This window comes from Sphaeramia orbicularis, chromosome 11 (assembly GCF_902148855.1).
Source record: "Sphaeramia orbicularis chromosome 11, fSphaOr1.1, whole genome shotgun sequence".
Lineage (NCBI taxonomy): Eukaryota > Metazoa > Chordata > Actinopteri > Kurtiformes > Apogonidae > Sphaeramia > Sphaeramia orbicularis.
This window is the reverse complement of record NC_043967.1, coordinates 8,292,251-8,308,934: the sequence shown is the minus strand read 5'-3', so window position 1 is coordinate 8,308,934 and position 16,684 is coordinate 8,292,251. Positions and strand designations below refer to the sequence as shown.

Sequence of the window (16,684 nt, the reverse complement as noted above, 5' to 3'; positions counted from 1 at the left end):
ACATATTCAAGACTGATAAAAGTAGAGGAACAATACTTGATAATGCTACTGCATCACGAAAAAAAATCCCACTACTTTTCAACTTCACTTACAGTGCCTCCTGGTGTTTTGTATCAGCTACTGCACCCTCACAACCAACATCAGCCCCTATTGCCCAAACTCCAAATTCAGCTCGGGTTTTGAATGCTTTTTTTTTCCATCTAAAAAAATTGCATGTTCATGACCAAGTTGTTTTACTTTTCTGTTATAACTGGCACAAAACTCAACCTGATCACAGCTGCCAGTCCTCATAAAGGAGCAAAATACATGACCGTATTGAGTAGTGAGTGTTTCTTGACTAATTTTGACTTTCTACTAAAAAGATGATCTTTGGAAAACACCAATTGACTCAAGTAAAACTAATTTGGCTAAAGCTTTAGATTAAAATCACTTTGGGAAAAATACTCAATAGCAGACCTCTACAGAAAACATGATTTCATAACAAGGAGGAACTAGGGTTAACGCCTTAAGTATAAGGAGATGTCAGTTAATTTCAGACACTTTGTGGTCTTTAGTCTAATGCCCTGTTTAGACTGATGCAGAAGTTTATTTCCAGACAGATATCCTCCCTTTTCTTTTTGTTTTTTATCTGAGTACAGAAAGGGCTGGGTGTTAAACAGACACTGTAGACCTTCCAATAATATTGGTGTATTCTTCATATAATTTTTGTTATAATGCAGATACAAATGTGTCCATTTCCTAAATCAGGGGTCAGCAACCCTGGTCCTAGAGAGCCACTATCCTGCATGTTTTAGATGTTTCCCTCTTCCAGCACACCTGATGGTCATTATCAGGCTTCTGCAGAGCTTGATGATAGGCTTATCATTTGTATCAGGTGTGTTGGAAGAGGGATACATCTAAAACATGCAGGATAGTGGCTCTCTAGGACCAGGGTTGCTGACCCCTGTCCTAAATGTCCAAATGCCAAACAAGTTTTAGCTGGTTATGGATATAAAATATGTAACAACTGGTAACTGGTAACAACTGGTTTTACCTACTACACTATGTGGTCACTCATCTATTTTTCAGATAAAGTACAGTGTATTGTTGAAATGTTTGGATTATAAGTTAACCAAACTGATCGAATGCATCATCTTACAACCACTTCGGGTGTTGCAGTTTATTTTTCAGTTAAGTCAACAATCTAAACCACAAATCATTTAAACCAGTTAGAAACACTCACATACAGTTCCAGTTGTAGCTCCAGGACTTTATCCTGGATGTAAGAGGCAGCAGCAGCATGACAACAAAACAAAGTGCAACATTCAGGGGAGCAAAACAAAACAAAACAAAAAAACACAATGCTTCTATTATAACCTAAATAAGAAAAAAATCAAACCTGTCTTATAATTCTGGGATAATGATAAACATACACTCTTGATGGGAAAAAAGAAAACATATTTAATGTCATAAAAAAAAGGTTTACAAAAATGTACCTCCACTGCATGAAAAGCTCTCCTGAAACCCCACTCTTTTTTGCAGTGTAGCAAATAGTGCAAATTTGTTAAGATTTGAGTCCATAGGACCACATTTCATCACTATATTCAACCAAGCACTTCGTATCCACTGCTTGTTTTCTGTTTGTTTTGATAACTGATAAACTGTTAATGCAACAAAGAAAACTCTGTACCTGGTAATTATTGCATGTGACACGTTTAACAATCATTTTGCATATGCTTTGTGTGGACCTGTGACGTGACTTCATGTTTCCCTTCGGACCTTTTGTTTTTGGGAGGGCTTCGGAGGCTCTGCCATCTGCTCGCACTTCTCTACAAAGACATTCCACAGAAAACAAAAAGGCGCATTCATTACTAGTGTGATTAAAGGTGAATTATGAAAAAAAAAAGCAGGGTAATAGAGAGGGGAAGTCCCATCCCTTCTGCTGTGTCACATAGGACTCAAGAGAATATGAACACAAGTCAGTGGTGAGAGACAATTTTCTGATTCAGCTTGAATTACTCCAAACATACGGTTTTAAGTCCTAGTCAAGTCACACTTGTAAGATGTAAAGATAGTGGTGCCATTTAGTTTAGTGTGAGTGAACTCAGTGGATTACATCTCTCATCTAATACATGTCAGTAAAAAGGGAACCACTTCCACATATTTCATCTTATTCTTTGAGCGAGAGTGCAGATGTACAGTACAGGCCAAAAGTTTGGACACACCTTCTCATTCTTCGCATTTTCTTTATTTTCATGACTATTTTCATTGTAGAGCCTCACTGAAGGCATCAAAACTATGAATGAACACATGTGGAATTATGTACTTACCAAAAAAGTGTGAAATAACTGACAACATCTCTTATATTCTAGTTTCTTCAAAGTAGCCACCCTTAGCTCTGATGACTGCTTTGCACACTCTTGGCATTCTCTTGATGAGCTTCCAGAGGTAGTCACCTGAAATGGTTTCCACTTCACAGGTGTGCCTCATCAGGGTTACTTAGTGGAATTTCTTGCCTTATTGATGGGGTTGGGACCATCAGTTGTGTTGTGCAGAAGTCAGGTTGATGCACAGCTGACAGCCCTATTGGACAACTGTTAGAATACATATTATGGCGAGAACCAATCAGCTAAGTAAAGAGAAACGAGTGGCCATCATTACTTTAAGAAATGAAGGTCAGTCAGTCCGGAAAATTGCAAAACCTTTGAATGTGTCCCCAAGTGCAGTCGCAAAAACCATCAAGCGCAACAACAAAACTGGCTCACATGAGGACCGCCCCAGGAAAGGAAGACCAAGAGTCACCTCTGATGCTGAAGATAAGTTCATGCGAGTCATCAGCCTCAGAAATCGCAAATTAACAGCAGCTCAGATTAAAGACCAGATGAATACCACACAGAGCTCTAGCAGCAGACACATCTCTACAACAACTGTTAAGAGGAGACTGCGCCAATCAGGCCTTCATGGTCAAACAGCTGCTAGGAAACCACTGCTAAGGAGAGGCAACAAACACAAGAGATTTATTTGGGCCAAGAAACACAAGGAATGGACCTTAGACCAGTGGAAATCTGTGCTTTGGTCCGATGAGTCCAAATTTCAGATCTTTGGATCCAACCGCCATGTCTTTGTGCGACGCAGAAAAGGTGAACAGATGGATGCTACATGCCTGGTTCCCACCGTGAAGCATGGAGGAGGAGGTGTGATGGTGTGGGGGTGCTTTGCTGGTGACGCTGTTGGGGATTTATTCAAGATTAAAGGCAACCTGAAGCAGCATGGCTACCACAGCATCGTGCAGCGACATGCCATTCCATCCGGTCTGCATTTAGTTGGACCATCATTTATTTTTCAACAGGACAATGACCCCAAACACACCTCCAGGCTGTGTGAGGGATATTTGACCAAGAAGGAGAGTGATGGAGTGCTGCGCCAGATGACCTGGCCTCCACAGTCACCGGACCTGAACCCAACCGAGATGGTTTGGTTGAGCTGGATCGCAGAGTGAAGGCAAAAGGACCAACAAGTGCTAAGCATCTCTGGGAACTTCTTCAAGACTGTTGGGAAACCATTTCAGGTGACTACCTCTGGAAGCTCATCAAGAGAATGCCAAGAGAGTGCAAAGCAGTCATCAGAGCTGAGGGTGGCTACTTTGAAGAGACTAGAATATAAGAGATGTTTTCAGTTATTTCACACTTTTTTGTTAAGTACATAATTCCATATGTGTTCATTCATAGTTTTGATGCCTTCAGTGAGGATCTACAATGAAAATAGTCATGAAAATAAAGAAAATGCGAAGAATGAGAAGGTGTGTCCAAACTTTTGGCCTGTACTGTATCAAAAGAGACGAAAATACCTACAAGTTTGGTCATGTTCAATCTGCAGAAACTTAATCAGTAGCTCTAACAGACTGCGGAGAAGATACTTCAAGAATGTTTCACAGCCAGATGGGTCTGGGTTTAATTCCTGGTTAGAGCAGGGAGTGGGTTTCCCTACCACCAAAAACATCAATGTTCTCTTCTAACCTTGATCAAAGTATTGGCCCTAACAGTTTTAGAACAAATTGTGACTTTCCTGACTTGCAAAACATTTAAATGAACAAAAAAATATGTGCAATTCATGGCATAATTCTAATGTGATCAAAAGCTCATTTGTATCTAATGTTTGACTTCTCTACATATTTCTTCTCAAATAATGTCTCGTGTAGCACTGCGGAAGGGGCTGGACTTGGCTTCTCTACTAACAGTACCCAGCATACATGTACCACATTCAGGCTAAGATCTGTTGAAACATACTCTGAGAGGAGGATATGCTGGGATTCTGCTTTTGGGCTGCTGGAAGCTCTTGCCATTTAGGTCCTGTGTTTATCAAGGATGCTGCGGTCACCATCTAAAATTAAAAAAAAATGAAACAGTTAACATAAAAACATTTTAGTACCGATATGACAAAGATATGATGACATGAAACTGAAATGGCATTAGGAGGATATTTGTTCTACCTGAGACACAGATGCAGCCTCTTCCTCTGCTTTTTTCTTCTTCCTCCTCTTCTTCTTGGATTTAGCGGCTCCACCAGCAGGATCCTCACCGTCCTTCTCATCTTCTGACAACTATCATAACATAACAAATATCATGCACTTAGTTTCAGCTGCAAATTAGGAATAATAGGTATGTATGACAGAAAGTAACAAAGACCTTATTACATAGAAAAAATGTGAGTGGGTTGAATTAATTGTTTAGTCAATTAATAAATTAACATTTACTTAATAAAATATGCTGAATATAGTTTTAATAAATATTCATTCAAAGAAGCATTTTTTAAACATCTACTGGATTCTTAACAATTTCAGAGGGAAAATCTAACTATATATAGATTTTTATATTGAAAGAGAAAGAAAATATATCTCTTTTTTTAAATTTTTGAAACATTTGAAAAGTAAATAAAATATGATACTTTACAGTTAAAAAGTTGTTACTGTAAAAATCACACACAGTATTGATGAATTACATTTCTTTATCATTGACCAGGTTTTAATTCTTAAAAACAAACAAACAAACATTCAAATTGCCAAAATTATTTCAGTAAATTGACTAAATTATATCCAGGCACTGATCTAAATTAATATTTAAAAAATCTGACTAACTTTTTGACAATTATTTAACAAGTATGAATCGACTTATTGTGAAAAACAAGTGTGTGTGTATGTATATATTCATTCATTCATTCATTTTCTGAACCCACTTTATCCTCACTAGGGTCACGGGGGTCGCTTGGAGCCTATCCCAGCTACATAGGGCGAAGGCGGGGTACACCCTGGACAAGTCAACAGTTCATCGCAGGGCTGACATATAGAGACAAACAATCACTCTCACATTCACACCTATGGGCAATTTAGATTAACCAATTAACCTATCAGTGCATGTCTTTGGATGGTGGGAGGAAGCCGGAGTACCTGGAGAGAACCCATGCAGACACGGGGAGAACATGCAAACTCCATACAGAAAGGTCCCACCCCCTGTCGACTGGTGTTGGAATCGAACCCCAACCCTTCTTGCTGTGAGGCACGAGTGCTAACCACTGCACCACCATGTGTGTGTCTCTCTCTCTCTCTCTCTCTCTCTCTCTCTCTCTCTCTCTCTCTCTCTCTCTCTCTCTATATATATATATATATATATATATACATATATATGTGTGTGTGTGTTTAGGCTACATTCACTTTAATTTAAAATACATTTTACTCAATATTTTACAACTCAAAATCTACTCAACAATATTATGTCTGAGTTTGTGGCTTTGAGGCCACAGTTATTCTTTTAATTGTATATTTCTCTTAAGCTGGACACCCCAGCTTGTTTTTTTTTAAATCATATAGTTAATCATACAGTTAATATATATATATATATATATATATATATATATATATATATATATATATATATATATATATATATATATATATACACACACACACACACACACATTTATTTATTTATTTATTTAGATAAGAAGATAAGAAGTATCTTCTGTACTGCAAAATCAATTTACCTACAGGTACTAATAAAGAAACCTCAACCTGATATTTGTGGAACAGCTCTGAAGACTCACTGAACCAATGGTGATCTGGCTTTTGGAGCTTGAGCGATACCTTGTTGAATCCAGGTTGTTCCTTTGGCAGAGGAGCTGCTGTTGCCAACACAGGCGGCTCCTCGTAGTTTCCCCAGTGCTCTATCGGGGCATACCAGTCAGAGCTAGGGTCCACCGCAGCCATCCCATCTAAAAAAACAACAACAAAAACATTACGTCACCAGAACATTAACTCTCACAGCCCCCAAGTTGGATTACTTTAGATGTTTCTTTTTTACAATTACCAGATGAAATGTTTTCAAAGTTTAATTTCCACTTACTGAATCCAGACCATTCATCATCAACATCTTGGCGGTTCGTCCACTGCAGGTCAATCGAATTTGACGCTGGGTCTGACACAGAGAGAAGATAATTGAGAAAGTGAAGGAGATAAAAACAAACAAATTATTAGAAAAATGTTGACACTAAACACAAAATTAAATGAGCCATCAAAGTGCCAACCTGTTGTGTTCAGTCCCAACATGGAGAAAGACACAGGGCTGAGGTTATTTTTCATTCTGCCATTGATGCCACTCCACGCTGCTGCTGGGAACACACAAGCAATGTTGGCTAAAATGTTTTACAAAACCCAAAAAAGGCAGCTCAGCTCAACGTCAACAGATACCTTCCTTTAAAGGTTATAGTTAAAGGTCAAAATTAAGTCACTTTATTATTCCTGTAGGCAAATTTGGTCTCTGCATTGCATTTTACCCATCGTAATACACACATAGTAACAGTAACATTAGCAATCACATTAGTGCATAGCACACATTAAGAGCAATGAGCTGCTATTGAAGGCACTCTGGGATCACCTCCACATCATCATCAGTACCGGGATAAGGAGCACTGAAAGAAGAATGAAGTTATTAACAAAGTCTGTTCTGTTTGAATGAAGTCTTATGGGAGAAGTGATTCAAACCTCTTTATAAACAGTTACTTCATAAAAACAGTTGGTTCCATAATGGTCAGACCTACCTGATATGAAGTGAACAAATCTTTTTTAGCAGCAAGTGCCAGTTTGAAGGGGGAAGTAACTAAGTATAAGTTTGGAGGTATCGGTACTTGTACAGGTCAAGAGAAAAGATGTAAGACAAAAACACACCTAAAGTCTGTTGTTTCATGACTTGTTGCTTCTTTTGTTCATTTTGAATTACTGCGGCAAAAAGTTAGTCTAAACAAAATGAGACAACATACGTGCATATTGCTACTTTTTACTTTATACTTTGAGTACTTTTTCACAAGAAGTGGAATTGGTGGGTCTACATCTTTCAAGGTCTGTCTTTTACACTGCTGTCTACATTTCTACTGGAGTACAGAGAATGGCTACTTTTGTTGAGTTTGGTTGCAACAGTTGCGGCTCATGTACAGAAGATTTACAGACCATTATCAAATACACAGAATTTTATGTCTCTTTCTTTCTTTTTTCTTTATAGCATCAAAACAAACATAAGGATGGGGATGGGTATCATTCAGAATTTATCAATACTAATACTCTTATCAGTACTGCTTCGATTTGGTATTTTAACTGTATTTTTATCAATTGTTTTTCAAGACTCACAGTAATGTACATAATGTCTAAAATGACTGGAAGTGATTTTTGGCTGTCAGAATTGCAGCATTCTGGTCTTAAACATTGGGAAATTTTAAATTGATAAATAATAAAGGCCATGTGATAATTTTTCACCTTCAGCATGCCATACCTTGCGTTTCCTGTGCCCAAGACTTGGGTTCAGGTTGGGTCCTATAATGCGTAGAAGTTGGGATGGTTGTCCACTTTGTCCCCTCCATGGCACCTATCTGACCTGGGATCTTTAAGGAAATATCAGTCCAACCTCCTCCATTGACTGAAGGCTCCTCTCTCCAATTGGAGGCCACTGAGGACACACACAACAAAGATAGGGACAGAATTCTTGATTACAGTGGCAGCATAACAGTCCAGTGGGAAGATAAGGTGAGATGAGAACCTTAATATTAAAAAGTACTGCTTAGTAGAGGTATGGAAAAATACAAAGATGCACAGTGATGTGGACATCAAAATCAAATCAAATTGTGAGATCAGAGAATATTCACACAACTACTTGTACCGCACTATTGAAGTATGCAGCTTATGTTTATGTAATGTTTTTGTACTAACATGAAATACACAGATACTGGTGTAGTCTGATCTTTGAAGACACTTTCTAAATTACAGTGCTCCAATTTGCGTGACTTGTATTAACTAATGTGCAGTTGAGAAAATAGAAAATTATAGAAAATCGAGGATGCATTACACTGGGATGACATTAACATGTGTTGTTCATGATCCAGTTTTCCAGATTTGGTCAGCTCTAAAGATCCATTCACATCTGGTATTACAATTCCTCTCCGAAATGTATGTATGTAAGTGTGTGTGTGTGTGTGTGTGTGTGTGTGTGTATATATATATATATATATATATATATATATATATATATATATATATATATATATATATATATATATATATACACACACACACACACACACACACAGCCTAAACGTAGCACAAAATTTCACTTAAACTTGAACAAACTGAATTTCTAACACGTATTTGTAAGTAAAATACACTGTTAGGTTAAAGGACGCTGGCAGCTTTTAAGGTATTTTTCCTTGCCTGTTAGTCACCATGTGAGATGATACTGTGAATCAATCAATACTCCTTAAATGTCAATTTGATATCTTGGACAATTCCATTTGTTTTCTCTCTGTCCTGACATATACTTTATGGCACTTTCACTTATACTTTATTCGATCTAAACTTCAACACCTTTCAGTGTGATCTAAGCCAAAGAGCAGCATATATAGATGATGATGACAGGGCCTAGTAGTACATTCCCAGCTTTGCACTGTGGAAGCAAAACTAACCAGACGAATTGTATACAATGGGAAGAAAAAACCCACAAGCCTTGGTTCAGTATTTCGGGTGTTTCATGGTGTCCAAAATCTCTTGGTGGCTGCTGCACCTAAGTCATACAATAAAATCCCTGAAATATATCCCAGACGACCTCTGAATATGATATAGCATCTTGGCATAGATATAGCATTTTTTTACTCAGGTCAATAAGAAAGGCACTCAAGACCTCAATTCTCAGTTGTCCTCCAATCCCAGTTAAACAAAGTAATGGTTCAGCTTTGTCCTTACCAGCTCCACTTCCTGCATCCCCCTTGCCAGTTGATCTCGGATACTGGGACTCTGAAATAACCAGTGCAGATGAAATAATTGAGAAACATTCATTATTGCAAGATAATTCTTCATTTTTGTTTGATCACGAGAGAACTATTCACATCATGATATATTGTACATGATAAAGGTATGTTTATTACATGTTACCTTTGATGGGATATATGGGCTTTTTGAAATAAACTATGTTTTTCATCCATATTTTAATAGTAAGCTCAGACTTTCAGGCTGTACATCCTGATGTTCATTACACACCATGGTTTCCTCTATTCTTCTTAGTGTTGGTGAGTGCTGTGACAACAGGTGCCTCCACATGGGTCTTGGGGACCTCCACAAATCCTGGACCACCAGAATCCTCTGGGCCCTTCTCCTTTCTACGCTGCTGCCTCTTCTCTCGGTTACTGACTTTGGTCTCCCACGCACCTTGTGGAAAAAAAAAGAAGTGTAAAACAAGAAACAATATTCAGATAGGCTGATACATGCACCAGAATGACAGACAGGTATTACACTATGTAGGTTTTAAAACTCAAAGTGAAACACTCAACATAGAGAGGAGTTGAAATGAAGAACAAGTAGTTATGTAATTTCCCAGCAATAAATGAATCTTACCATCATCAGGTTCTTTCCCCTCACTTGCAGTTGTTTGTTGGACCGGTTTCACATCTGTCTTTGTTTTCTTTTTGTTCTTTTTCACTTGGGCCGGGGCCTGCACCTCATGTACCTGGGAATACAGAAAAACAAAAACATTTAGCAGTACCAATAATATTACTCTCTTAAAATTCAAACTGAGAAAACACAGCTACCACTTTGCCAAGTAAATGAACAGTTTCATATCCACTTTTTTTGCAGCTGCTCTAACATACCTTCTCAGTTTGGACCTTGGGGGACTGTTTGGAAACTGTCTCAGCCTCTTTAACTTCCTCTAGAGCTACCGTCACTGGTTGTCCATTAGACTGGTTCTTCTGAGGAAAAAGGCAAATACTAACATTAAAGAGTCACTAATTTTGCCATCATACCTCTCAATGTGTTTGAAAAATATGGATGCAAAATTGCCCCACACTTTATTCCTAATTTACCATGTAAACTAAACTAAATTTAGTTTAATTCACAAATTAAATACCATGAAGCTGAACGACATGGTGATTATTTCATGAACCATATAGCATATATGTTAATATAACTAGTTACATAGGTCTAAACGTAAAAGGACAGGGATACAATTTGGTATGAAATGTAACCTGGTGGAGATTTTAATATTAGTCATTTGGCTGAAAGTAATACCACTTAGGTGGTATTAGGTGGTATTACTATATGTAGGCAGATGTGAAAAACAATCCTATGGTAACATAATAACCAGTGATAGCGCTTTATTTTCACTGCTTTCAATACAGAAACAGTTAATGTTTCAGGTGATAGCCAGTGAGACTTCCAATCTTAGCTAATGTTGTGACTAGCAAAAGCTAACATTCCTTTGTGTTTATATTAAATATGCAAATGCAGCTCTATCTGTTGGTAAACACAGCGCTGTAATTCGTGTTTATTTATGACGCTTTGTAAGTGGGTCACAGTTTTGTCCCTGGACATTTTCAGTTCTGTGAAATCTTTAGTTCTTCGATATACTGCTGGCGCTGGTCGCTTCATTGTTGTGTGTGACATAGCTATCGTTAAAATAATTGTAATTTCACATCTTGTTAACCTGCCAGAAATTAGCTGTTTCTTAACCATAACGTGATAGGCACTGTTTGTTTTGGATACACAGTGACTGTACATGCACTTGTTTTCATTGTCCCGCTGTGATTCAGCAGCGCCTTTACGCTGCGTAGCATACCTTTTCAGCGGCTTTCTTTTTGTTCCTCTTCTTCTGTTCCTCTGGTTTAACGGTCTTCGTAAAATGGGCCTTGTCAGGCTCGACGCTGCCTTCAGTGACCGGGGATCCCCGCTTTTTCCCGACAAACAGACCGCTACAGACGGCGGCCCAGGACAGAACCAGCAGCAGCAGCAGACCCACGGCGGCCGAGGACAGGACGACTGACGTGGGGTAGAGCTCGGGCTTCAGACCCAGGTCCACCCCGAACTGAGCGCGGACATAACCTTCTCCGGAGGACAGGAGCTCTTTTAGACGACTGGAAATCAGTTCGGCTTTCTCTAACGCAAAACCCCGCAAGTCCCCAGCCATCTTTCAAGTCGTGAAAACACTAGCTGTTAGCTATCATTGCCAGCCACCGTATGCTAACGGAGGAGTGGCTAATCTAATCTGACTGGAGGGAGAAATCTTTATTAATAAAACCCAGTATGAGGCTTTAAAGGCAGCTCAACAGACTCCTGTCTTGGACTTCAGACACATGACATAATGTTTTATTACTCACCTACATTTGAACACATTTAAGGCTCATGAATAAAGTTAGCGGTTTGCTGTAAAACGACCATAAAGTGCCACATTTTAATGTTAAAAACGTTTTATTATACAATAAAAAAAACACGCAAACACACCCCACTGTAGAATCCACAACTCATTGAGCTATTACACACTCCAGTTATTAAAGTCCAACAATAACTGGGGTCATATAATGTTTTTCTAACACATATGACTGGTAGTCAAAAATGCCAATAAATGGCTTGTTCTTCTGATTCCTTTTTGTCATCTATACTACTAACCCATCTTACAGATTTGTTCACTTATATTTGTAGGCCTATAGTATAGTTTATTATAATCTTTTTGGCCAGCAACTGAATAAACCAAAAGACAATAAATAGTTCAGATGTAACAAACATGTAACAGAACAGACACTTTAGTTTCAGAAGTCTGCATCTAAAGTGAATTCACAGTCCATCATGTTTGACATGACTCCAAATCTCTGATACTCTGCCACTCGTTTCTCAAAGAAGTTGGTTTTCCCCTCAAGTGAAATAGACTCCATGAAGTCAAATGGGTTCTCAGCTTGGTAAACCTTAGATTTAAGAGAAAAGAAAATACATTAAAAAACTTTTACATAAAAGTGGCCTTTATTAACACATGGCTGATTGCAAATTTTTGTCTTACAGCAAATTCACTGCTGCAGGGCATATGTCATGGTAAAATGTCAACTATGATCAATATAAAAGGCAGTTAAATAAAGAGCTAACTTTGGTATGTTTATTATGTCTACAGTGTTTTATGATTAATTTAAGTCACCTTGGCAAGTCCAAGGTCAGCAAGAAGTCGGTCAGCCACAAACTCAATGTACTGTTTCATCAAGCTACAGTTGATTCCAATGAGATCCACTGGCAAGGCCTCAGTCAAAAACTCCTGCAACACAACCACAAACAGCATACATTTATGTTTACAGAAATACTGGTACACCCTCCTTTATTATGCTTCAATAAGACACAAACATAAGGCACTCTGGATATGCCTGTGTGTTACAATGAGAAACAGTATTCAAATTCAGTTTGTCTAGAGGGAATTTTCAACACAGAGAACACTGAAGGACATTTTTTATATTATTATAATGTGAGCTGGGCATAATTTCCTTTAGCTTTAACTGACCTGCTCAATGCTAACAGCTTTAGTGATGATGTCCTTCACTCTGTCCTCAGATGGCTTCTTCACCAGGTAGCTGTACAGCAGGCAGGCAAAATTACAGTGCAGGCCCTAAGAAATAACAATATAGATAGCAAAGATTTTTGATATAAGAAAACAGGAAAACATGACTGCTGTAAAATTAACCAGTTACATGTACTGTACTAACGCATGCATTTGATGACCTTAAATGACAGTAAAAACTTCTCAAACCTCAAAGCAGGTGCGTCAAACAAAGATAACCAAGATAAAGGCTTCTACCCTCACAGTCCTTATGTGTTGTCTGAGATCATTAGTTCTTTTCTGTACTGTATGCAAGTTAAATTGTTTTTTGTTTTAAGTTTTTTTTTTTTTTTTTTTTAAATCACAGAGATGCACTTAAAAATAAATGTGATGGTAAACACTAAAACATGTTTTACAAGCTGCAAACTGAATTATATGACTGAATACATGAATTACATGTCATTAAACACATCATGACAATATTTAAACATATTTAAATGCCTATTTTATAGTGAATGGAGCTCAACATGCCACTTCCTGCTTTAAAATTATGAACTTTATCACCTTGATGCTATATCTAATTTTGTATTCAAAATTACTTGCATGATGCAATTTCTATAGAAAAGCCTGTGCTTCAGAGTGAGTGTGATGGCACATTCATTTTCTAACAGAGAACTGAACCCATTGTACTATTCTATTTGGAAACAACAGAATAGTTTGACAACACCTGCAGTTATTTGCTTTTATCACTGCCTTGATCACCTGTTTTTGTGAGTTTGGATTTGAAATAATGTGTTAAAAAAACAAAAACACACAGCTAGATATTCAACCCCTCCTCATCACCTTCCAGCTTTTTTCCAACTTGAAGCACTTAAAGTTAGACTCAGAATGGGGGTTAAATTACACTTTACACAGTAATCTGGCAGGTGAGACACATGTCTTTATGTTGGTGGATTAATTGAACCTCATCTCTGCTGATCAGCTCATTGGAGTAGGTAAGACCAGGCATTAGACCCCTCTTCTTTAGCCAATAGATGGCAGCAAATGAGCCAGAGAAGAAGATGCCCTCCACGGCTGCAAAAGCTACGATACGTTCACCTGAGAAGAAAAGGTCAATGTTAGAAGTACTATAAAACACCCAGAGGTAGGAGACTTCTATAGGCTAGTTTCTTGTTATTTACAATCTATGTACAACATGACGTTTTTAATATCACATCTTTCTTACCAAATGTAGACTTGCTGTCATTTATCCACTGGAGCGCCCAGTCTGCTTTTCTTTTCACACAAGACATGGTCTGAATGGCATTGAATAGATAATCTCTGAAATAAACAAAAATAATATAACATGCATCTCATTACATCCTCTAAACATAATACTTCTGTAACACAAATATTCAGGCTTTCTGTTGGTTCATGGGACAAATAAAGACTAGAATGAAAGCATTCTGACATAAAAGCATGACGTTTACAGAATTTAAAGAGGTTTATGGAGCAAGTCCAATTCTAGTTTGCAACTGTTTGGAATGCAACAGTAATTACCACAGCAACCAAGATATGTTGCTTTATCTTGTTATGAACAGGTGCAGGTCTAACAGTAACAGTTATTTTTCTATTTTCACAAAATAAAATACACAGAAAGTCTGACAGGATGTAATAGTAGACTTGCTCGAAAGGGAGTGAAGCGACAGCCGAGTTACATGGCCATTCAAAAATTCAATCAATTACATTAAGTTGTAAGTACTTAAATATTAATGTTTTGTGCTCTCTGTACATACTCTTTTTAAACAGCTCAGTCAACAGCACTGAGCCATCAGAAAAAAATTATATGAATTAAAAGTGACTGACCTCTCCTTCAGGTCTCTGATGTAAGTGTTGATGAGCATACTGTACATCTCTGAATGAACTGTCTCAATGAGGATCTGGAAGCTGTAGAATGAGCGTGCTTCAGGGACCTGGACCTCCTGGCAGAACCTCTGCACCTTGGGGATATGATAGTGCATTTACCACAACAGAAATTACCTCTCCATAATTAGGGTTCAGCATATTGCTAAAGAATTGTGCATCTTCTCTTAACACTGTTTATAGGCTGTAGAAAATCTTATCTGTAACTGGATTTTTTTGGTAAAATTTTGTCTAATCACAGGTTTTTAGTTGAGGTAGAGTTTAAATATGTGATTAACAGCTTTCTGACAAATTGCTGTTAAAATTCCATCAGACTGCCCTACTTTGTAGCTCATCAGTGAAACAATATGATACCTCCCATGACCATGACATTTTGGCTTCTCTTTCCCAAAGTGGCATGAAATAGGATAAGATTGTGTATCTTTATTGGAGCCTACGGTGTCAGTTTGGCTACTATTTAAGTTCATTATGACAAGCAATTCAAGTATATGTTCTGTTTATTCAAAATGACTGCATAAAACGATTTCCTTCCAACACATTAAAACTGGTGTACTATAAATGCACAAACATGTGGTAATTTCACAATGCAATAATATTATGTTTCAAACATTTGACCCTTCTTACCAGGTTCTCATTAACAATACCATCACTGGCAGCAAAGAAGGCTAAGACATGGGAAATGAAGTGTTTTTCCTCAGGTTTCAAGCGGTCCCAGTGGACCAAGTCTTTGGATAGGTCAACCTGAAAGACAGATCAGTGTTAGTGCATTGCTGTGATTTTTTTGTGTTATGAAAGGCGGATGGGGGATATGGTTTATATGGTGTTAAAGAGGCATTCACTGAAATACTCAAGTTGCATATTCAAACAAAAACTGTTACACTAAATAGAACAAAAATGATCTCCACCTCCTCCACTGTCCAGAAAGATGCTTGTGCCTGCTTATACATCCTCCAGATGTCAGGATACTGGATGGGAAAGATGACAAACCGTCTAGGGTTTTCTCGGAGCAAAGGTTCTTCCTCTGTTTCTGAACCGTTATGGCAATTTGGGTCTTTATCCTTGAGACCACTCTGCAAATAAAGACACATTTATGGTTAAGCTGAGAATTATTATCTTGTTTCTTATTTTAATACACCTGGAATCTGAGCACTTTGCACTCTGCGCTGCTGTTACAAGACGAAATATAAAGTATATATAAAACTAGGCGTATTATTACTTTACGAAAGCCACTGCGCATGCGCTACGTCTCTTAACATCCACAACAAAGGACATGAAGCACAATCTGCTCAATAAAAGTATCGAAAATTTATTCATAAAAGTTTTTGTTGCTTACAACTATTTCGCGTCATTCTGCAACTGGTTTTTCAGCGTGTTAACGTGTCAGCTGCAGTGAATCCACTAGTTTTAGAGCTATCGTGTATTAACCGAGCTAACATGTCCAGACAAGGCCAGTAAGCTGACAACACATACTGTCAGAAGATTAACTACACCTCTTTAGAATATAAGTCTGTCGGATAATACAACAGTAAATAACAAGAAAAAACGGCAAACCACGGTAAAAGTCATCGTATTTACCTAAGCTAATGCTCCCCTCGTCATTGACTGTATAGCTAACTGCTCACCGTTTGGCTTCCAGACTGCTCTTTTATGTCCACTACGTCCATTTCCTCAGATGACAGCTTTTTCGGTGTTGGTGTCATTCGGATCACTGATGTTAGCTCCTTCTTTTACACTGTCATAACTGTGACTGTTGCCTCTTCGCCACCTGGTTTAACCCATTTAAACTGACACTCGCTTCTGAATACTGCGCCTCTAGAGGTTATTCACCGCACATGACGCTGTATTATAAAACCACGTTGTTACGATGACATACTTCCTGAAAATGAAAATAACACAACCTTCACATGTTCTGCTGTATTTTCCTTATG

The 16,684-nt window shown here is 38.0% G+C and overlaps 2 protein-coding genes across 4 annotated transcripts; both read right to left on the bottom strand.

Moving 5' to 3' along the window:
• Positions 1–1,066: 1,066 nt before the first annotated feature.
• Positions 1,067–11,557, bottom strand: mtdha (metadherin a). 3 transcript variants are annotated; one of them, XM_030146857.1, is made up of 12 exons: positions 11,121–11,557; positions 10,156–10,254; positions 9,902–10,013; positions 9,548–9,715; positions 9,254–9,304; positions 7,794–7,967; positions 6,556–6,642; positions 6,375–6,446; positions 6,116–6,243; positions 4,469–4,579; positions 4,266–4,359; positions 1,067–1,808 (listed from the first exon to the last, which is right to left on the bottom strand). In XM_030146857.1, the coding sequence occupies exons 1-12, from the start codon at positions 11,466–11,468 to the stop codon at positions 1,741–1,743; spliced, it is 1,512 nt and encodes a 503-aa protein (XP_030002717.1). In that variant the 5' UTR covers positions 11,469–11,557; the 3' UTR covers positions 1,067–1,740. The 3 variants fall into 3 exon arrangements, with proteins under 3 accessions (XP_030002717.1, XP_030002719.1, XP_030002718.1); XM_030146859.1 differs by having other exon boundaries at positions 6,556–6,636; XM_030146858.1 differs by having other exon boundaries at positions 6,556–6,639; positions 11,121–11,556.
• A 363-nt stretch (positions 11,558–11,920) lies between these two features.
• Positions 11,921–16,580, bottom strand: rrm2b (ribonucleotide reductase M2 b). Its single transcript, XM_030146860.1, has 9 exons — positions 16,379–16,580; positions 15,662–15,826; positions 15,381–15,497; positions 14,700–14,833; positions 14,080–14,174; positions 13,819–13,952; positions 12,819–12,923; positions 12,465–12,578; positions 11,921–12,240 (listed from the first exon to the last, which is right to left on the bottom strand). The coding sequence occupies exons 1-9, from the start codon at positions 16,454–16,456 to the stop codon at positions 12,088–12,090; spliced, it is 1,095 nt and encodes a 364-aa protein (XP_030002720.1). The 5' UTR covers positions 16,457–16,580; the 3' UTR covers positions 11,921–12,087.
• Between the last annotated feature and the right edge of the window lie 104 nt (positions 16,581–16,684).

Excerpts from the sequence above, each read along its gene's own strand:
- mtdha (XM_030146857.1), bottom strand. The coding sequence starts at position 11,468 with ATGGCTGGGGACTTGCGGGGTTTTGCGTTAGAGAAAGCCGAACTGATT. Across the intron at positions 6,244-6,374 it reads TGATGAATGGTCTGGATTCA|ATGGGATGGCTGCGGTGGAC; the intron begins GTAAGTGGAAAT and ends TTGTTTTTTTAG. Across the intron at positions 1,809-4,265 it reads CAGCATATCCTCCTCTCAGA|AGAAGTGCGAGCAGATGGCA; the intron begins GTATGTTTCAAC and ends ATGTCTTTGTAG.
- rrm2b (XM_030146860.1), bottom strand. The coding sequence starts at position 16,456 with ATGACACCAACACCGAAAAAGCTGTCATCTGAGGAAATGGACGTAGTG. Across the intron at positions 14,834-15,380 it reads GTATTGTTAATGAGAACCTG|GTGCAGAGGTTCTGCCAGGA; the intron begins GTAAGAAGGGTC and ends CATATCCCCAAG. Across the intron at positions 12,924-13,818 it reads AGCTGATCAGCAGAGATGAG|GGCCTGCACTGTAATTTTGC; the intron begins GTTCAATTAATC and ends GTTATTTCTTAG.